Source organism: Paralichthys olivaceus, chromosome 17 (assembly GCF_024713975.1).
Source record: "Paralichthys olivaceus isolate ysfri-2021 chromosome 17, ASM2471397v2, whole genome shotgun sequence".
NCBI classification, from domain to species: domain Eukaryota; kingdom Metazoa; phylum Chordata; class Actinopteri; order Pleuronectiformes; family Paralichthyidae; genus Paralichthys; species Paralichthys olivaceus.
Window position 1 is genome coordinate 10,145,676 of NC_091109.1, and position 22,392 is coordinate 10,168,067.

The 22,392-nt window shown below is 38.8% G+C and overlaps 1 protein-coding gene across 4 annotated transcripts in view; it reads left to right on the forward strand.

Annotated features, from left to right (window-relative positions):
- Positions 1 to 11,440: 11,440 nt before the first annotated feature.
- Positions 11,441 to 22,392, forward strand: part of LOC109629755 (NEDD4-like E3 ubiquitin-protein ligase WWP1) — a 30,529-nt gene continuing 19,577 nt past the window's right edge. The window contains exons 1-5 of one of the 4 annotated variants that reach the window (XM_020087631.2): positions 11,569 to 11,740; positions 18,934 to 18,990; positions 19,645 to 19,777; positions 20,963 to 21,054; positions 21,301 to 21,439. In XM_020087631.2, coding sequence (XP_019943190.2) covers positions 20,985 to 21,054; positions 21,301 to 21,439 — 209 coding nt within the window. In that variant the 5' untranslated portion in view covers positions 11,569 to 11,740; positions 18,934 to 18,990; positions 19,645 to 19,777; positions 20,963 to 20,984. Of the gene's footprint in view, positions 11,741 to 18,933; positions 18,991 to 19,644; positions 19,778 to 20,962; positions 21,055 to 21,300; positions 21,440 to 22,392 lie in introns of all 4 variants that reach the window. The other 3 variants (XM_069513084.1, XM_020087630.2, XM_020087632.2) reach the window with 3 other exon arrangements.

Here is a 22,392-nt window from a genome sequence, read left to right on the forward strand (position 1 = left end):
CTTCTACTGCACAGACCCCTAGAAAACCCCAGCACGACAAAACTCTGAGACAAAATAAACTTTAACGTCATGCTCTATTATATGGCCTGAAAATCTAAAGTGTGGTGCTGATCCATTTCTGTGCTTCATTTGGATTCTCTCCCAAATCCTGTAATTACACTGGTCCCCAATTCCTTTCACATCATTTCCTTATTAACAGCTTGTATAATGTAATATGCATTTCAGTCCCCTCCCAGCCTGGCATTCCTGGTGCCCCCTCTAATAGTAACTTACAATCATCACCTCAACTCTATGAGATGTTTTAAATATACTCTTACTGACAAAGTTGGAAAAAAAAGCTTGACATTTACGGAACAGCATTCTAACAGAATTAGTACCATGACAGCAACGGCAGGCTGTTATTCCACTTGTGTCACTTTCTCTGTTCTGTATGTTTGTGTGTGTCCACTGGAGAAAGACAAATGGAGAAACAAATCATCAAACTAAAAGCAGCAGGTGGCTGACTCAGCCGGAACAGACATAAGTAAAGTTTCTGGACGGATGTCACAGATAAGTCTTTCACAGTGTGACTAAGAAGTAGATTGACTGTACAAGCATAAAGAAAACCCTGAAAGTTGTCTGCCAGACAAAGTGAAAATAGGTTCCAGTTTGTTGTAAAGTAGGCTAACATCCATCCTGTCAAAAGTCTGTCCCACAAACCAATTCAAGTTTAACTTTAATGATGTGAATGTTCGGCTGCCACTGCATTGTGATGTAATGCATCATTTCATCCAACAAGCAGGTTATTTTGTTCCCCCTGTCCTTTTGATAGTTGTTTGGTTCATTTGTGACAAACATTACACAAAAATTACTGGACGGATTATTACGAAACTTGGTGGAAGCATGTGGTATGTGTTAGAAGAGAACCCATTTCTTTATTAAAATGTATTAAAATTAGGATTGTTTTTTGACATCAGGCGAATAATTTCCGTGAGTGTGCAATTTGGTGCAGCTTGATTGAATTTAAAAGAACTGATTAGCCTTGGCCTATGATCTGTACTAATTGTCATTAAAATCTGTAACAGAGGATGTGATGGACTCACTTCTTTTACTTCTACTACTTAATCATGGGGGTCAATGTGCTTATGTGGAGCCAAATGCAACAAGGAATATTTTTTCTATTAAACCCACACTGCAGCTAACTTCCCTTTTGGCCCAGGGGGTTTACACATGATCCCAGAGCAAGTTGAGCTAATGGATGTGTTCAGTAATTAGGGGAGACCCTTGCCCAGTGACTCATTTTCACAGGGTGTTTGTAAAAGTATATGGACTAATGCATATAATCTATTTCACCCCTCAGTTCACTTCTATATTTCCTCATATATCATGTCCTCAGAGGCTCTATAGGTTTGCTCTTAAATAATTTGTTATAGATCTTTTGAAGGACCTAACGCATCTTACCGTGGTGTAACACAAAGATTTCAGAATGCACATGGACCAAAGATTGTGAAATCTTGCTTCACATGAGAATTAGATGAGGCTCACTGCCAGATATAATTGATTTTCCTTTCTTTTGGACCACCCTGTCACCACAGATTCCATAGGTTCCTAACATGTGATGTTTGCAGATTTGCTCATTTGTTTTCTGTATATTGTGATGGGAATTAGAAGATGTTATGAATAGCTTAAAAGCAGCTCAACGAACCATCTACATATGAAAATACATTAAAACACAGCGAAGATTGAAAGAAAAGTGGATATGCACAAATAAGCAACAGAAGCTTGTAGTAACATTGAAATATGAGACAACCAGAAAATCATTTCAAGTCCTTCTGATTTTGATCAGTTTGACAAAGCCTACTTCAAAATAGGACCAGGCATCCTTTTTCTTTCTGGCTTGAATCAGAGTCAGATTACCACTTGTTTCCAGAACCTTTTTAGTTAGAATTAGCCAGTGTGACACACAGGAATCATGCCCCATATGTTCCTCTTTGCAGCTTTCTAAATTTAAAGGATGTGCAGTCTCTGGCAAAAACTTACGCATGAAATGATTTCATCCATGCTCATAAATTATTCTTACTCGTGACGTTTTATTTCTTACCATGCATTAATCCTCTTCATTTATTTTTTTTAAATTAAAGTACAATTTTAATAGCATTCTATCATTAAGGTCTTATTTTTAAAACTATATACTCATTATTTCTGAGTTGAATCAGAAACCTAGCAGACACCACAGAGATCACATTGATTCAACATTGAAATTCGATCAGGAGCATCATTGAACTTTCAATGCAAAATAACATTGAATCAAAGTTGGTCATTCTTAGCCTGACATTTTGGGAAATGTCCACACTTGCTTTCTTGCTGAGATTTAGCAAAGAAGACCGATACACTCACACTCACATATCTATATCATAAATGCAATGGCAATTTCAGCTACTAAAACAAGTTTAAGATTATTCAACAACAATTTAAAGCAGTGTTAATTAACCTAATACATTTATTTAAAGGATGATTCCATTTTTTTCATTCGATTTTCAGAGGTTTCATTCAACCTGCATGTGCTACGTGGGATAGTAGCCTTTTCAAAATACTCTACCATTTGAATGTTAATATAATCCTGAGCATAACTTTTCACATGGCAATGTTAACCATTTTGGGGAGTTCTGTTAGCAAAAGAAAATATTAAAATAGTTTTCCAGGACAACAAAATATTTTCCAGCACCTCAGTATTACATGTTGGGCATTCAGAAAACTGTGTAATGTGAATTAAAACAAATACAGAATACTGAATTCTCTATATGGGATGGCAATATTTTAAATAAATAAATATGTATTAAAATGTATGCCCATTTTGTATAATGGAAAAGGTATTTGTAATTGACCTGGTGTCTCTGAAAGTTTATCGTAATATGACTGTTCAGCAAGGACTTGATATGTTTGTTTTTGACAAGAAAAACACACATAAAACATGTGTTATAAGATCTAAAATAATCAGTGTTTTTCTGGAAAGATATCAGATGAAGTTACACAATAGTGAGCAAAGTTTTGACAAGTAACACTTGACGGATCAAACAATGATCAGATCATGCCAATGATTTTGCATTTCACAGAAGCTATTTTTGCATGTGTTTTATACTCAGTGGTATTGAATACTGAAGATTTTCCCCCTGAGATCCCTTGCACCAGATTGGAATACTGCACCACCTATTTCAAACAGATGCATATTCTGATTTCATATACATATACATCATTTGAAGCATATTTTGCGTACAGCACAAACAACAAATTAATGAGTGGATGAGCCAGAATGGTGTAGTTATGAATTTCACCAGCCACATAATTACAAAGTATTTCTACCCAAACAAGAGACAGACTTCTGCAACTTGCTGTATTTTTCGTTGTCACGGGTCAATGCGACATTAATCCAGAGTCCTTACTAAAACCCTTCTGCTTGGCGTCCTATATGCCAACAGTTAGATTTCCCAAATTATTTCCGAAATGATCTTGGGCCAAAACACATCTCTCATTTCCTTCTACACATCAACAGAATCAAAGCAGGATTTAGTTTGTATGCTTGACATTTGTGGAATGAGATTCCTGAAAACATAAGGTCTGATAAAACTGTCAGTTCATGTAAATCAGGCTTAAACAATAAATTGCACATAGAACAATAGAAACATGACAACAACATATCAATAATACAGACACATCACAATATAGAAGGTGGGCAACTACACCTAGAAAATATTGCAGGTATTTTGACCAAAAAAAAGCGTTTAGAAAAGTGTACTTTGGCGCCATCTACTGGTCGACACACACACATATACACACACACACACACACACACACACACACTGATAGAGACAGAGAGTCTCTTTCTCAAAGGAAAGACTCATTGAGACAAATTTTAAAGTTAGAAACATTTGGTAAACAAAGCTATTTGTTTAGCTTTGGGTAAAGATCATTGTTAGGATTATAACAGACCCTTTCACGATGTTAACCATGTGTTAAGACTTTCTGATAGGAAGCCATTGGGGCCAAACTTCTCTCATGTGTGAATGATTCAAGTCCAGGATGTAACTGATCATATGTGGGGGAAAGCACGAATGCTGGGTTCAGTAAATATGAGAGAAAGCCATGTCACTCAGCCATATGCACAGCACCAGAGCCCTTAAACTGCCACAGAGCAGCCAACAATGATGTTATCAATTACAACTGTGCTTTATCTGCAATTACATTACGAGACATAAAAAAAACAAAGACATGGAGAAGGAGGGGCTCAGGTTATGATTTTTCATCCCTCCCTAGTGCATTTAGTCTGTGTTCCCCTCTGTCAGTGCCACTTTGTCTTTGTCAAGTGTTTTCTGATCTTTTTTTATTATTTTTTTATTCTCTGCAAGCTTTTTTCACTTCATCGTTTGCCGCTGGTTTCTCTCATCGATACAGTAGAAACAAATTTTTGCATGCTGCACTCTGAGCTCTGAGAGAGGCAGATTCATCTCCATGACAAACTCACCTCAGTCTGCACAGGGGTGAGGATGATGGCAAACACCAAAAAAAACTTCCATCAGCAGCCACCTGAGTGACGATCTCTGGCAGCTATAGCCCACCTGGAGTCTCTCATTACATCTCCTCCAGCTACAGCTACAGTCTGATTTATGTATGATGTACTGTATGTACCTATGTTGCAGATCCTGTCATTACGCCACAACCAGTCCCAGCTCCACTTCCCACATCTGCCTGTCCTGACCTGAACAGTTTCCCAGGGAGCTCCTGTCCTTCCTGAAACAGTGCAGGAGAATGATCCAGACTGAGCATTCAAATGTTGCCGACATTATTATTCATCTTACCAGCAGAGCTGAAACTTGAACGACAGCTAAATGGACCAGGAATTCTGCGTTGTAATGTTCATATAATCAATACCTGGTCTGATATGTGTTCACAGAGGAGAAAGACATCATCTCAGCCTGCATCTCCCAAGCATGATTCAATAAAAAAAAAAATCCCATCACTGATTTAAAATAATAAATACATGACCCCCTGCCCCACTTACCTGCAGCTCTTACTCTCAGACACAAAGCTTAGCCTGTTTTTATTTAGTTTTTTGGGTTTACTGCAGTTCCAATGTGGAAATACTCTGTCTCACATAAAAAATTCCAATAAATTGTACTAATGGGCAGGTGGAAACTCTCCTGATATTTTTCCTAGAAACTGCCATTGTGTTGCCTCAGCAATATTTTAGAATTAGACCAATCAGACAGTCCTGTGAGTAACTGGTGACCAATTTGTAATATTGCATACCTCCAGGCTAAGGTAAAAAGAACATGTCAGAGAGGAGATTCTTATCTAGACCCTTTGCTTGTGTCTGTTTTTCAAAGAATAAAGTTGCATGATTTAGTGCTAAACTCCCTGTCCTCCTGTGTCTTTGGATTCCTGAATGTTATTAAACAGATAAAATCTAAAGCATCAAAGATTGAAAGTCTCCAACATTAAATTCCTCAATCCCAGCATGAGCGTCTGCAGCCTCTGAGGCATGGATTGTAACTCCTTCTCAGCTAAAGTGATTCTAAGGTAAGCAGAGACCTTATCAAAATTCCCCCCAAATTGTATAGTTTTGCATCTCTTGCTTTTAAATTCCAGTGGTTTTAAGTTTTGTGGGTGGCGCCCTTTAACAGAGCCAAACACAGACAATGTATTAATTGTTCATAACTGAAAATAACTATTAAAACATAGTTTTATTTGTTATATTCTGCCGAAAGGCAAAATGACATTTATTTTTGTGTAATTTCCCCAAAGGGGGAAGGCATGTGGTGGAAGCTACAGGGCTGAGGGATGGATGTGGCCCTTTCTCATTCCAGGCCTCCGACATTAACTTATTCTTTTTTTTTCAGTTGATATTGATTAAAAATATTATTAAGTGGTGAGTCAGTATTTTATGCTCATGGGCATCTTAGCTTGTGTGTGTGTGCCTATGAAGACGTCTGTATGAATTTAACTGAAATGTTCTCTAAAGTACTTTTGCAGTAACCTGTGTACATTTCTGAAGTCGTCAATAAATGGTGGATGAGGATATTCTATTGATAGTGAAGTCTATCTGATTTATTTTAAAGCAGTAATTTAGGGCACTGAAGAAGAAAAACAAATACTCTGTAATCTATTTTGATTCTTCATTGTGAAAGGTTGAAAGTCCATTTGAAATTAAAAATTAGAAAAACCATGTCCATAGACAAAGTCTTGTAATGGGACATCCAGGAAAAGCTAAACGGAAATTTCACTCAGCAATTCTCAGTAGCCTAAATTTGTGCCCACTTTTCAATGGATCCATTGAAAAGCATGTTGAAAAAGATGGCAAGAAGAAGAGTGACTAAAATAAAGAAAAGGAAACATACCCTATTTGAAGCAGATTAACAAAATGACATGTTGTGGCAACGAGGAGATGAATCTGCGTGGGCTGCCTCGCCAACGAGCAAGTCTGATCAGACCTGTCTCCACGCCAGATACTCTTCAACCTGAGACTCATCCATCACAGTCACGAGCTGTGAAATAAAGGTCTGGTCCTCCATTCCAGTCTTTTCCACATAGTTCAGTTACTGGTATTACGATGACCTCTGTTGACCTCTTGTTAGATGTTCAGTCTGTTTGCCTATTTCTTAATATCTATTAATACCCAAGCAGCAGGAACACCTGCCTGAAACACTCGACCAGCGTGGTCCTCATCTGCCCGTCTCAGTTCAGCCTGCTAGTTTGAACGTCAAAAAATCACTTTCACCATGAGTCATAGGTGGATGGCATGGCAGGGCTGACGACTTTGTACTGTAAAAACTCCAATCGGTAAATGCTAACTTTTTAAATGTAATAGTGCTATTTCATAATGACTTTATGATCTTATTTATACCATATGGTGACAATGATCAGTTAATCTAAATAAGCTGTAGACTATGTCTCTCATCTTATTGGTTGCAAAAATGATTGCATTATTACACTATCATTGCGGCTTCATGATGTTATTTAAACCTACCGTGATGGGGAAGCATTTCCTGATCAATTTAGAATTTTAGATTATCTCTCAAACCATATTATTCACAGAGATATCTTTGAAAATGTGTTTTTGGAACATATTTCACATTGTGTGCAGGCACAAAAACACACATTCAAAAAATTACTATGCTAGAGACAAGGGGACAGAGCAGAAGTGCAACAGGTCAGGCAATTGGCAAAAGGCAATTGCATGGGGCCCCGAACTAAGAGGGGGCCACTTGAGAACAGCTGATTACATTAGTCCGCAGCAATAACAATGTTTTTGTGGGTTCAATGTGGGGCCTTCCGGGTCCCTTTTTCCTGGAGTCTGTTGAAACCCTCTTGGCCCAGAGCTTCAGCAGCACAGTACCCCCATGAAGACTGATGGTAAACTGCACTGACACACTTAGAAGTTCAGGATGCAATACAGGCAGTGAAGCAGAATCCAAAAGTAATCACACCCTCTCAGCAGCCAACTCATGTAGTCAGGGGAACACAAAGTGTTGTCAGCATTCACACTTCCAGTCTCAGGCCAGACAGTTGACTTTTTTTTCACTTAGGGGCAATAGAGTCTGTAATTAAAACAACTGCTTAGAATTTTGCTCTAAAAATTAGCAGCTAAACACTTTTGGGGTCAGCAGTGTTGGCGTAAAGGAATGGTACACAGTTCAGGTACAGTTAAAAGTAAAACTGTGGAAAGATTCAAACTTTCCTTCTTATTTTGATCGTGCTGCATCATGGATTTACTGTGCATTTGCATCATCTTATTATACACATATCAGAGAAATCAGGTCAAAAGAAGACATGAAATAAATACTGTACATGCATAACATACACCACAAATAGCAAGATACAGTCTACGTGTATTATGGGTGTATACTTGATATTAGCAGCTAATTAACACAGCATGTGTAGGGACAGAACTGCTGATTGTAGGAGCTCACAGCTCCATGCAGGGAGAGTTCAGTACAAAGCTGAAGCTGACTTCCACTGCACCACACACATCTCACATGATGCAGACACGCACTATGAGAAAGCCTGACTTTGTAACACAAGCTGACTGGAAAATGGCTTTACTGGAAAAATGATATGAGGGCCACCACTATCAGAATCACAAATATTCTTAAACGATTGGCTCATATCCACATGTCTCGCTGCCCGGGAGCAGTACGGCAGAGTGAGTTTGCCAAGAGCAGTCGACCCCTATAAAACTGCACAGATACACACATCAGTATTCACAGTTAACTAAGGTTTCAGAAGTGTGACTGGCCTGCTGAGCCTGTAGTGACCACATTAAACAATCTGGTTGTAGGTCATGCAAATACCAGTATCTAATATCTAGACTAGACCGTCTTAAATGGTAAAGATAAATAAATCCTTGATTTATGCGTCATAAAAAATCATTAATTCTTTGATTGACTCTAGAGAACCCTAGCAGGTTCATTTCTATTCATCAACACTCATGAGATGATATTTTGCATTGGCCCTATATGTATGAATGTAGGTGTTTAGGGTGATGGGATATGAGCCTGATCCACGTGCCGCACATTTCCAGGTGGACTTTGACTTATAGAGGGAACATGGCCTGCAGGTGTGCACGCACAGGGTTTTATAGCTCAAACCGTTTGTTGGTGCACAGCATTTTCATCCTGAGTGCACATACACAGTTTAATATGGTTCCTGCACACTATGTTATAAATGAGACACCTGGACTGAAGACTCTTCACGGACCACAACTATTGGTACAGTACAATAAAACCCTGCATTACGATCAGTCCCTAACTTGTGTTTTGTGGGAGATGTAAAGTGATGTTGATATGTTCATTTATTTAACTCTGAAGCTTTTTAATTAGTTGAGTTGTTAAAGTAGTGGGTAAGAATGTGCATTGTCTAACAAAGCACTGAAGGAGTGACTGATATAGTGTTAATAGAGTATAACTTCTATTTTGTTTTATCATTTATTTCTGAATCATCATTTATTTTTTGTGTAATTGTTGCCATGTCCGATCTGCTTTTTTTGAAACTGCCGTGCTCACCCCTTATCACCAAAAGAGCCATTACGGAAATAAGCCTTTGTGCTTCATTGTGTTATCGTGTGTTATCATTTTCCAAATGCACTAAATTCCCTGGCAATGCTTGTGTTTTGGTTTTATGAAATTGTCAAATAAAATCAGTCAATCAAGGGCCGTTCCTGATCCTGCTGACCAAAGCATGAAAGAGCGATGTGGGTCCATGCCAGCCACTGTACGAAGGCATCAGGAAATCCCAGTCAGTGGGAGAGCTCTGAGGAGAATCTGAGCAGTCGAGGCTCAGACTAAACCTCCTGAGAGAACAACGTAGAAGTATGTGATAAGCAGATAAGCAGAACATTTTTTGTATTCCTGCCTCGTCATTCGCCTTCATCTTTGACTTACCAGATGTGTCCAGTGCCCTTTCTGTAGGGTTGACCTCAAGGAGGTTTGAAATAAGTCTAGCCGCCTCTCCCCTCGCCTCCCTCTGACCTACGATTGCTTGATCAACTTGATCCCAGGTACGTCTATCCCTGGAGAACACCTGTTGTATCTTTATTTGCCCCAGAGAGGGAGGCACAGAGAACAACATTCAGATAGAGACCAATAAGGTCAGTGCTGTTGCGCAGTGGCCCATATCTATAGTTGTACTCCCTTTGCCTCATTACCCCTGAGCTGACTCTTTGGACTCTCATAAGGTTGAACCTCCTCTGACGGTCACTGTGGTTGACAGATTTTCCAAGATGGTTTACTTCAACCCTTAGCTTTGTTGTTTTACACCAAGGAGACCATCAATGTTATCCCATGTTTTTCACCTCTATGGATTCCCTAGGTGTGTGGTGTCCAGCAAGGCCCACAGTTCATCTCCTGGTTCTAGAGGGTTATCTGCTCTCTTCTCTGTGTAACCATCTGTCTCCTCCAGCCACTGATTGCCTTCACCAGGAGGTGGAAACTGGCCTTGTTCTCTTTTAATACATTCGTTTTGATAATAATTTTGAAAGCATTTGGGAAAGTTAAGACATCTGGTTCCAGTAGAAATCAGTAATTCAGGTATAGTAATTAGACATGACAAGAAAAGTGTGCAAATCTCAAACTTCAGAGAGAGACACGTGTGAGGGTGCTGGGAGTAGCAGTACACATCATTAAAATAACAATATTTCTAACATTGATGAGGAAAGACAGCATCAAAAATAAAGGAAGAGGTGTATCAATGTTAACTCATGATCCACGGTCCGCCAACATGGTCACGATGGTCCATCATTAAGATCATCATTATAGAGTGGATAGAAATGCTAAAAGAGCTAAAATATCAAATCAGACTTGCAGAATGAGTCTAAACTTAATCTTTCAAATTGTCTCTCTACAGTTACTAAAAAGGGGAGATGGTTTAAGCTACCTTCCTATTTCTTCCAGTGTGGTTTCATTCTTTGCAGACAATTTCAATATACAAGAGGGCAGCCAACAGTTAACAGGCCGAAGGCAAAACAATACTTGAGCAACGGAATGATGGTATGAACCTCACTGTAAACTATGGATTTTCCACCTCAAACCTGTTTATTTAGGAAAGGAGAGTTTACACTTGCCATGCTTTTGCTGGAAGACACAAAACACACAATACTACTGAAAGTTGTACCATGGAAAGTTCTGTTCAATATCGTGGCCCCCTCGGCTTTGGAACGGCCTACCTCGCAGAGTCAGTAACTTACTTTATATCACTTCTTAAACCCCATTTTTATAGACAGGCTTTCATGTGATGTCATGTTTACATGTTTGTTTTTTTTTACTGCTAATTGTTATTTCTCTTATATTTCATTTTCATTTGTTTCATTAATGTGTTTGTTTGACAGGGACAATGCTCATTAATCAACAGCAAAATGACTGTAAAAAAGCCTGAGTTTAGCTCAACAGGCACATTTTCATCTGTTGTCCCTTAAAACAACATAACAATAAGTAACAACACAACATATGAGACAAACCACAGCAAGTAAAAACCAAAGACAAACTGCAGGCAGTCAGCAAAAGTCTGTAGGCAGTCAGTCATCTAATGTGCACATATCTGATTATCAATAATCAATTTCTTCAGCCAACCAGTAAAAAACTATTTACTTCTCTTATCTGCCTTGGCAACATATTCCATTCTTTGGATATTTACTTTTCTTTCTCTCACTACTTTCTAAACTCTGTTTTTGAAAATTGAAAATATAAATAAAGTTTATTATTAGTATTATTGCTTTCTTCCTTGTGACCCTTCAGATGTATTTTGAGACGCCCTGGGTTCCTGGTCACTCAGGCTGGGAACCACCGTAATATGCTGCAGGAGAAACTGAAAAATGAACTGATGTATCACGAGAGTTAAAATAAGACATATTTGAGAAAAACATGAAAAGTACAACATGAATCACTAACATGTGATTCTCGGTGTGATCGTTTACACAGTTGTAATAAAACATTCACACGATCAGACTCGTGTATGTGTAGGTGACAGCAGTGTTTTGCAGAAATAACATGATGTCCAGTGTTGACTGGGTCTGACTCGTGTCCCGTGTTATTACACAGCAGTATTTGGGGTGGCGCGCCTGTCGTCCGACTGTTCGCCGGTCGGAGGCTCCTGCTCAGAGATGGCAAGAGACCCGTAGCGGACTGTGGGGCCTGTCTGGTTGGGTATTTTACCGACAACCGTCACGTTAGAGAGCCGCAGAGACACGCAGAGTGGGCAGGACGTGGGGCCACGGGTAAGCGAAAACACCACCGCTTGTCCGGCTCAAGCAAACAACTTCCTCGTAGTGTCAGAAAGAAATGATGCCAAGTCTGAGTTAACATGAACCAAACTGACTAGCTCCGTGATGGCGGACAATTAGCACGGCTGCTAAGTAGCTAAGTCAGTTAGCACGTCGGCTAGCTGGCGGATAATAGCTAGGTTTGTGGCTTTAGCTTGCTAAACCAGCCGTGTCTGTTGTGTTGCTAAAGATTAAACCAACGCGTTGTGTTGTTTAATGTGTGTGAAGACGATATTATCTGGTTAGCCAGCTGGATATCGTAACGCTAGTAGGGAAAGTCAGCTAGCGTTAAGCTAGTTACTGCAACAAACAACACTGAAAGGAGATTTTGCTCTGTAGCCAACTGGCTAGTTTGTTGGTGGCTACATGTAGTTAGCCTGCCTCATCTGACAGATGCTGCACGTATGCAATCACAAGTTTACAAAACACTGGCCAAGATTTTATACGGTTACCACAAGAAGGCTAGTAGTTAGTTTATAAGCTAACATTAGCATGTCAGTGGATTATCCAAAGTTAGCCAGTGTGCGTTAATCATGCCAGAGTTATGTTCTGTTTTGTTATGTAGTGTGTTTATGATCAGTGTTAGCGTTTGAAATAACATGCTTTTGTAAGCTATGGATGGTTAAGTGTAGACAGTCTACTCCTTTATTACTGAATTAACCATGGTGTTGCTCACCGGATTTTGACATGAGAAGAGAAAAAAACATGGGACATCTTTTAACTTTTAGATGTGTTGACATTTAGTTTCTGGTGTTTGTGCACAATACCTGAGATAAGACACAGGTAAGCATAGGACAGGAACAATGTAACACTTGCACTGTAAGAGTCCCACACAGGCAAAGACAGGGTAGCACAGTGGTAACACAGTAAATATGGACTTATACTTGGCCCAGATTACAGAATCCAGACCGATTTTCTATCACACATTAGAGGGGAATCTTTGCAGATATTCCTCTTTCTAATCAAAATGTGCACACACTCCAAGAGTTGAAAATATTGGCACATCACACACTTCACGATATTGTTAAGATCATTGCTCCAGTCCAGGAGTGACGCTCCTCCTCATGTCACCTCTCTGACATGATCTCATGAGGACGAAGGTGCAAACAAAACAAACACAATGGAAACTGGCTTAGTGTGACACCTTGCTGGGTTGCAGTGATATAAATCAAAAGCTGTAGAAACTAGTCTGAATGAGAAAATGGTTGGTGTGATGTGGTCAACATGGCCTGCCTATTTTTTCAACGAGAACTGGAGGTTAGATTTGAATTGGCAGTTTAATATATGTAGACAAACATCTCGACAAGTCTTTCCTGCAACTCAGCTGTCTGCCACAATCTTACAGTAGTTTGTTTTGTGGTCACCGTTTCAAAAGCTTGGTTCCACTCTGACACTACTGGTGCAATCATCCTAATTTGAAATCATAAATATCAAACATTTTTGATGATTATCAGGGCAGCTCCTATGATTCTGTGGGCTGTTCAGAGCCAAGAACAGCTCTGTAACCTACAGCAGTAGCAAACAAGGATCCTCCTTTGATTCTCAGGGCAACCTAGTCAATGGTTAAATCAGCCTGAAATTCCGGCAGTCTGAGCCCAGCTTCCGTTAATACCTGATGGGAATCACTTTCAATAAAGGTTGTCTCCATTCAACTTTTGTGGGTATGGGAAACAAAATGGTGAAACATTTATTTCAGTGGCTGAGGAGGGTTTTCTGTACACTCCTGGCTATTGTATTTTAGGACCATTAGTTAGCATCCTGGTTGTCATAGTGTTTAGTTTGTTGTCACCCTGGTAGGTAGATGCAAACAAGAAGCTGTCACTTAAGAAAAAACTCTTGCTGGATGGCTCTTCAATATTTTTGCTTTCACCTTTTGACAGCAAGGAGAAAGAGCCTGTCACCACTGTGTGAAACTGGTGTGTCATGCCAACATAAGGAATAGTAGTGTGAATCGAAAACCTAGGTAAAGAGCTTGGTGACAAACTGTTAATAGATTTCCCTTTATACGGGGACATTTAAAGGCACAATCGCTGTCTCTTTACTGAGGACTGTGCAGTTATAAATTTGCAGCAGTGAAACTCTTTGTGGTCTAAATGGACTGATGAGAACCTTCTCCTGATGCCTGCTACTATAACATTTATTGAGACTATGACTTGTTTTATTTCTGTGTTTTTCCCCCCCCATTTTATGGATTTGTGGTGTATGCTTGAAAAGTGACTTCAATCCTGTTCATGTAAGCGATGACATAGCCTCATCAGCTGTATTCCAAAGTGGGGAACCCTGATACTATGTGTATAGGCCTAGTTGTGTGTGTTAGGAAACTGGAGGACCCTAATAATATTTCTTTCTTTCGACCTTCTTAAACATTTTTACACAATACTGAAACAATGTCAAGGCAAAAACCTAAATATTAGGAAAATTAGATGACAGAATCTGGAAGAGACCCTGTTATCTTTATATATCATTTTCAAATATAACAGAACTATATAGAAAATATATAGTATCAGAGGGGCAGTTCAAACCCTGTTTTAACTATGCATGCTGTAATTTTCTAAATTCACTGTGACTTTCTCATTACATCACTTATCATGTGACATAAAATAATGTGGAATAATTATGTAAGCTTTGGATTCTCTCTTTAGCCCTCTAATTTTTTTTAGATATCTTAAAAAATGTGAGTTTTGAACCATATTTTTCTAAACCTTGACTGAGCGATCAGCTCCCTACATGTCATTATCTAAGTTTAGATAGCATAGACGGACATAGCCTCTGTGACATAACCAACAGATTCCCAAAGAGAAATTTTGAAGTTCAAAGTGAGTGCCTACATTTTTGCATATTTGAAATATGGGCATAGAGGTAGAGCGTGAGTGGAGCTGAGCTTGGCCGAATGAAGACTCTTTTCTGAAACACACCTTGCTAGCTTGATGCTACTTCATTAACTAAGGCTAAGAAGCATGGCTAATTGCTATGCTGTGTTGCTAATCAGCTAGCGATGTGATCTACAGTATACACGAGATATTCTCGGATGTTACAACATCTCACTTAAATGATGTCTCATAGGGGCCTGCACAAGCACTCAGTGTGCAGATCTAGTTTCTCATTGAATGTCCTGCATTGGTTTTAAACAAATGTCCCAAAAAATCTGCTGATCTCTATGGAACGTTTGGTCCATTGAAGAATTTGATACTGAGCTTTTACTGTGAAGTATATTTAGTCTAAACTGTTTTATATATCAAAAACTAGTTATTACTACTCCACAAGCAACAGTTTATTTGAATTTACGTCAAATATTGCATTCATAAAACTATTAAAAGTATTAAATGTATGACTATGATTGACTTAAATAGTTGCAATTGAAAAGCTGTCTAACACTTTTATGATAACAATCCAGTGTTCCTTTTTCTTCTTTGCCACTGGAGACAGCACATGGTGATCACATCTGTGTCCTTCAGGCTCAACCGACTGTAATAAAAATGACAAAAGTATGATATAAATGCAGAGCAAATGGCTGTTACTTATGAAAGAAGTTTGTGTAGATACTCAACTGTGTATTTGAGTGTGGTTTTAGATTTAACAGTGTATTTTCAAGACAGTGAATATACAATGTAGAGTTCATCCACATTAAACTTATTGTTGTTTTTAAAAGAATATCTTACTAAAAATTTACTGACACCATAGACTTGTAATTTCTGCAAAAGAAGCGCACATTTGCCTCATTTTCTATCTGTTTAATAGTCTTTTTGTGTACTTTCATTTATTTTTCATGTGACCATCGAATATGAATCGATATGATATTCACTTACACTCAACTGACAGGAATTCAGTAAGTTCTGTGTGAAGGTGAATTATGTAAAAAATAAAGTAGTGGAAAAACTTGATTATTTTACTGAAATAACTCATAAGGACATAACCTATAAAAAAGAAATACTTTGATGTATTCTGTTTCAAGCTGCGTTGCATAACTACTCTCAGACTGCAGGCCAAATTCTTTCTGCTGTCTAATAACTCTGATTAATGTATATTCTAAACATATGTTTAGAGTTTCAAGTAGGATATCCATTACAGACGATCGAGAAGCAGAATGATGACTTAATAAACAGAAAGCAGGATTTTCATACATGCTAGTGTTTCAACCACAATCAGTGCAGCGACATGAGGTTGAACCCGTGTTGGCCAGTTGATAATTTTGGGTGCATACAGGTCACGTCTCCCTGCCTGTCGAGCTATTGCTTTGTGAATAGCTTGATTTAGCATTATCACTGTTACTAGCTGCTATTTCTCATCGGAATATGTGATATGTTTAGGGCTGCACTTACGATTATTTTTTAATCAATTAATATGTTACACCCTGCCTGCTGCTGCACCACCTCCACCACCACCTCATCTGAATCCTACGGAGAATGTGTTGCTGTTGTGAACGCATTTGAGCAGAGAACCTCCCGCTGCGCTGTGCATGTGTGAAAGAATCTGAAAATGCATTGTTCCTATGTGAAATTCAAATTCGAGAAAGTCCGGACCCCATTGTGCGGTCATTCTCTGGAGTTCATGTTTGAAAACGACTTAAGTTGGCGTTGCTGATTAGCTCACAGTAAATGCAAACATTAACTGCTGACTTAATATCTAGCAAGAAAACAAACAAAAGCAACATTGCTGTTAACATGCTGTGTGTACAAGCATACCAGCAGGATCTTTTGTGTGTCCATCTTAAAATTAATTTACATCCTCCTCTTACCCATTTATATCAGCCTTGAAACGAAGGTAAGCTCAAGCTTATCAGGCACTCCCTCCATGCCTGCTGGGAGTGGAAGTACTGTCATTCACAAAGCACTAAAACTTTATAATAGAAGGCTATTCCGATACCTTATGGGTTTTGATATTCTGTGCAGCACTACTATATGAGTACAGTTTTTAAGGTCTGTCAACAACTTCCCCTCAAAAAAGCATTGGCTGTACGCAAATGCACCACAAATATGAAACACATTTTCTTGCAGTAAAATGGGTGCAACTTATTTTGTAAGCAAGTACACCACTATACTAGCAGTCCTAACCTTTCTTACTAGAGGCAGGGAAAAAAGTAAAAATGGAACAGACCCAACATACACGGTTAAACAGTGTTTCCTCTCAGTCGACTGCTTTTTTTGGGCTTCTGTTGCAATTTTAAATGCCAGCAAAATAAAGTAGAGATTCTCACACTGAGTTGTCACATAAATTAGACAAGCAACTTAAGTAAAATATTACATTTCTAGTTTTACTCAAACAACAGTCAAGATCCAGAGTACACTCACTTCATCATTGTTTAAAAAAAGAACCTGCAAAAACCAATACACATTTTAAGAAATTGTAAATTTTGTACAGAGAAATAATTTAATTACTTATTTAGGTAATTGCCAACTCATTTTATATTCATCTAAGACATTTTGTGACTAATTATTTCAGCTCAAACATGCTGTCACTTGCATGAAAAGATCCACCTGTCTGTTAGATTTTACTTTACTTTAAAAAATGATCCACATAGGTTAAAATTTTGACAGATTTTAAGCCGACATGATGAGGTGTAACCTAGAAGTGGGACATCCCAAAATGTCCACCAAGTCAACTGCAGTCTTGAAATGTCTCTTTTTAAACCACATGCAGTAACTATTGAAGACTTGCAATGATCATGCTGCTGTTAGGATTTCTTTCCCAGTGGACAGAAGTTGTAGGAGCTTGTGCAATTAAACATGTTGTCTGTATTATCCTATTAAATGGATACCATCATTTGTAAAGAGTGGTGGATGAATCATGTGGTGATCATGGTGAACTGTCCAGAAGTACTTCATCCATTAACTTGTCACATCCAATCTTTCTACGTTGTCGGTTGTCTTCATAAGATATTTTGGAGGAGGATAGCAAGGTTTTAGTTGTTTGACCAACTGCAATGCAGTACTAGACAAATGCACAGGGAGTTAAAATATCTAAGGCTCTGGTGGGCCTCTTCTACTGTGCTGGCAGTTCAAAGATCATGAAGATTGCAATAAATCAGAACTTTCTGATTAAGTGACTGTGTAACTTCGTTGTCATCACCCTGGAACTCTGACTTATGATTTTACTTCTGGCAAATTTACAATTTTCAGTTTTGTCTTTTTTCAATTCATGTATTTCATGAGGCTCTTGAATATATGTCTCACTCTTCCGCTAGTCATTTTGAGTGCGTGTAAGGCACATTTAATTAGTCCAATTAGGGATGCCCCAAGCTGATCTGCTAGATCAACATTTACAAAATGGACTGTATGATAGAGCTGTCAACGAATATTCTAAATTCGAATATATATTCGAATATTTAAACAAAACGAATATTCGATTGTGAAAATTAATATTCGACTTTGGAAAAAAACACATCAGCGGCTGTTTTGCGAGTGGGCGCATTGCATGACAGGTCAGGCCGCAGGAGTTGCACTTGCACAGCGTCACTCACTGCTGAAAGTGAGACGCGAACAGGGTTTCCAGGCGGGTGGATACAAATTTGGGCTGGTTTCGGATCGGTTTGGCGGAGTTTTGTAGCCGAAACACGGGCACTTCAGATCCTTCTTCCTGCGACCCGCTGTTCAGCAGGCAGCAGTCTCACTCACTCACTCACTCACTCACATACACACCCACTACAGCTCTGGCTTTCGTGCCCCCTAAACTCGCAACATACATTCCCACTACCTTCAGCTCACATCACCCACAGAGACCTGTTATTACCTTTACAGGCTATGGTTATTACCGACCGTTATTAACAGATTGTTTATTTAAATCAGTATGCTCATCGCGCATAGAGAGAGGGGGGGGGCGAGCAACGGAGCAGTCTTTTTTTACAGTCTAAGTTTTACGGTTGGTTCATTTACTTATTTTGTAATGTGTAGGTATGTTTTATGTTAAAACTGAGATAAAAAATACCTATACAAGTAGTTATGTCTCGTTGTATTAGTTTGTCCTCCATTATTGACATAATGCACATTGTGCATGCGCATATATTCGAATGGTTCGAATATATGTGTTTTTTTAGAGCGAATATTCGAACGTCATTTTGGAGCAATTTTGACAGCCCTACTGTATGAACAAATCGCTGTTAGGTCCTTGTTGTGCCTGCTTTTTCCTAAAAGTGAGCTCCTTTTCTGTTTCAGAGGAACCATGGGACACGGAGTAGGCTGAACCAGAGGGTCTAGCAGCACACACCAGTTGTAAGTATACATAATTTTTCCCCCAGCATTATGTTAATGAAGTATTAATATATTACAAAATGATTTAGAGTACTGGTAAATATTACGTGTGTTAAGTAATTAGAAAAAATTCTCACAAATAGCTGATGTCCGTTAGTCGACCAGATTAAAATTTTCTATTTAGAGTGTCTGTTGAAAATGTTATTATAATTTATGGGTTAATTTTTACCCTTACATTTCTCAACATAAACAATAGAACTTGAGGATTCACACATCATCACACACCTGCAGAGTAACAGAATGAACAGATCAAAAGGCCTCCACAGTGTTTTCCATTAATTTCCTACCTACATTGTCATGACTGCCATGGTTTAACATGTTCTGTCACAGTTTCATAATGATCCAATGTTTTGTACTTCTCAAAAAGATCTGTAACGTAGTGTTTTAAATGATTGGAGCATATGAAAGCAAGTCACATCACATAATAAAGTGTATTGATAAATTAATATAGCCACTGTGCCAGAAGTCCAATGAAGTATATTGGTGTTTTCTAAGGACACTCAGGGTTTATGATTCTACTCATGCCAAGTTTACTGTAGGTTTTTTTCAAAGGCTCTCTCTCTCTCTCTCTCCCCCCCCACTCTCTCTCTCTCTCTCCCTCCCTACGTATGACAGTGTAAACAGGAAGCAGATTGTCTATTTGCAGTTGGTTGCTTAGTTGAAAATGCTACTAACAAGGAACGCAAATGGCGAAAAGTAAAAGCAGGGTTTTCTCTCCTTGGACAAAGAGGTGGAACTGTTTCTGACAGTAAGTGCTAGGACTGTTTTCATTCACTGCTGGTAGTTAAGATAAGATCTAATCAGTCAACAACTGTGGGTGACTGCATCATCATTTCATCATTGACTCTCAGTTTCTGCCTATTTAGACTAAAACAGTAGAGTGAAATGGGGCCAGCAGTGTTTTAGTTAGTTTTAGTGGCCAGCCCTACATCACTTGTAAAAAGGACAGACAATATACAGACATATCACTGTCATTATTACAGTATTAAGGATGAAGCTCAAACAGCAGTTGCAATCAAGTCCTCAGACTTCTCAACTGTACTCAAACCCTGTAGAGTTCACCTGTTTCTTATTTGTGAATGTGCTGGCTATGTGCCCTGTGTTTGAAGTTTACTGACAATTGCAATGCATCTTTTTAAATCATGCATGGATTCTTCAGGTGTTCCAGTGAACTTTCAAAAGACTTGATATTTTATTAGCAAGCCTCTCAAAGGCTTTTACCATTCTTAAGCTTTTAAATCTCACAGCTGCATTCGTCACAGTAAAACATATGATCCTCACCTCGCCTAGAGCACTGTGTTAAGGTGAAAGGCACCACTAGAGAGAATCAGGTCTTACTTGTCTACCAGACATTTTTTTGTCAGCATCGGTGACTGTGTCCTTAGGGCCTCTCCCTTGTGGAGTCCCTCAGGGTTCTCTTTAAAAGCTTTCCTTAGAGAATGGCGTCTCGTTCCACTGTTTGGGATGGGCTTGCCTTTTGAATCAAAAATACATCAATGCTTGGATGACTTTAAATGTTGTTATTTTAATTAGTTAAACTGACATCCTGATATTTGGTGGTGCCTTTGATGGACCTATGTTCCACCTTCAACATCTGAGTATGATATCGGGTAGTGATTTTAAATTGATCAAATTGATGAAATTGGTTATTAAACCCAGTTTAATCCAGCTCTGTCTCTTATCACAGGTGGTCGTACCTTGCTCTTACTCTTCTGTATTCCTTTGGCTTCTCATTCATATGAGTGTTGCTTTTTACATAATTGTCGTCTTATTGCTTCTATTATTATTGCATTTTTTGTCTTTTAAACAAGTTATTCCTATTTTGATTGCACAGCCCTTTGTTTAACTTGAATTTTTTCAGCATGCTTTGAAAATAAAATGAGACTTGAGTTGACTTTCTTTGTCTGTCGGATCATGTGTTTGTTTTCTGAAGGTTTCCCACTGTGGTGTATGACATGGCCACAGCCTCATCCAGAGCAGAGTCTAGCCATAACCACAGAGGAACGTCACAGCTTCATGCCATTGGTGAGTCCAAACACAGCAGGCTGTGATGTGTGATAACGGCATGGCCAGAGTTTCTAAAGCGTATAACTCCCTCAGAGCTTACTGACGCACCATGTCAACAGACTTACTGTGTGAAAATGATTTTTTCTTCAAAAAGGTTTTAAAAATATATCATATTTTTAATGACTGGAAACCTGTTGGCTTTATAGTGAAAATATTTAAGTAAAGATCTCCACTTGTTTCTTTGCCTCCCTCTTGTACTCCCAGTTTCCTGTGCCAAGATCAAGAGGAAGAAGAGTCTGTTTGGGACTGCCATTTATGTGGAGGTGACAGCGGAGGGGGAGTCGCGCCGTACGGTGAAGTCTCACAGCTCCTCCAGTCCTAAATGGGATGAGAGGCTCACTCTGTAAGATGCAGCAATTTTCCTACTCTGTGAATCTGTGTGTGTCAGGAGCTGCTTTACTTGAAACAGCTGTATGTGTGTAATGTCCAAATCATATTAAACGGACACCAGACTTAACCTTGCCAGTTCCATAATATACAGTCGGTCATGCATGATTGAGACAGTATGTGAAGGTGTGATTTCACAGAGAGCGGGTGAGTGCTGCTTCCTGCATGCTCTACACAGACATCACCCCTCTCCCGCACTAAATGGAGCGCTTCCAGTTACCTGCTGAGAGAGGCTTCATATGTTAAACACATCTAGTGTGTTATTTCCTTTAAATATAGTTGTCCATGATAGCATTGTGCTCCAGAACTGAATAATTGAGACTAACTAATGAAACCTCTTTAACCAACCTTTATTATTTAGCAAAGATAAAATTAGGCACAATGTGAATCCACAGTACCACAATCCATCCTCTCATAATCCATCTAAATAGAATTTTCCTTGGAAAAAGTTTGGAATCCTAAATTGTCTGCTTTCATGTAAAAAGCAATTGAGAGGGGAAAAAGAGCAACAGTTCTTTCCTCTTTCCGGGGAGCGCTTTTAGTCAGAAAATGAACTGCATACTGTATGCAACAAACAGAAGGCTTTTGAAACAAGTTTTAAAAATGTCGTTTTTTGAAATTCTTAATATGACCAGAAAATCCCTCGGGCGGCTCATCTGATAATTATTAGAACAAGGAAAAATGCTGTACAACAACACACAGAGATCTTTGTGTCATTTGAGACACTATTTGAGCCTGCAGCCTGAACATAGCAGCCATTTGCAGCTCTTTGACTTCTGAATGTCTGCCAAATGCCAAAGACATTTCCTTGTAAATGCTAATTGTCTTGATTGGGTAATTATTGTTGAGCCAGAGTGCTGCTTTCTTCATGGACTTAACTTCGCTCTGTGAATCTTTTGTATACTGGGG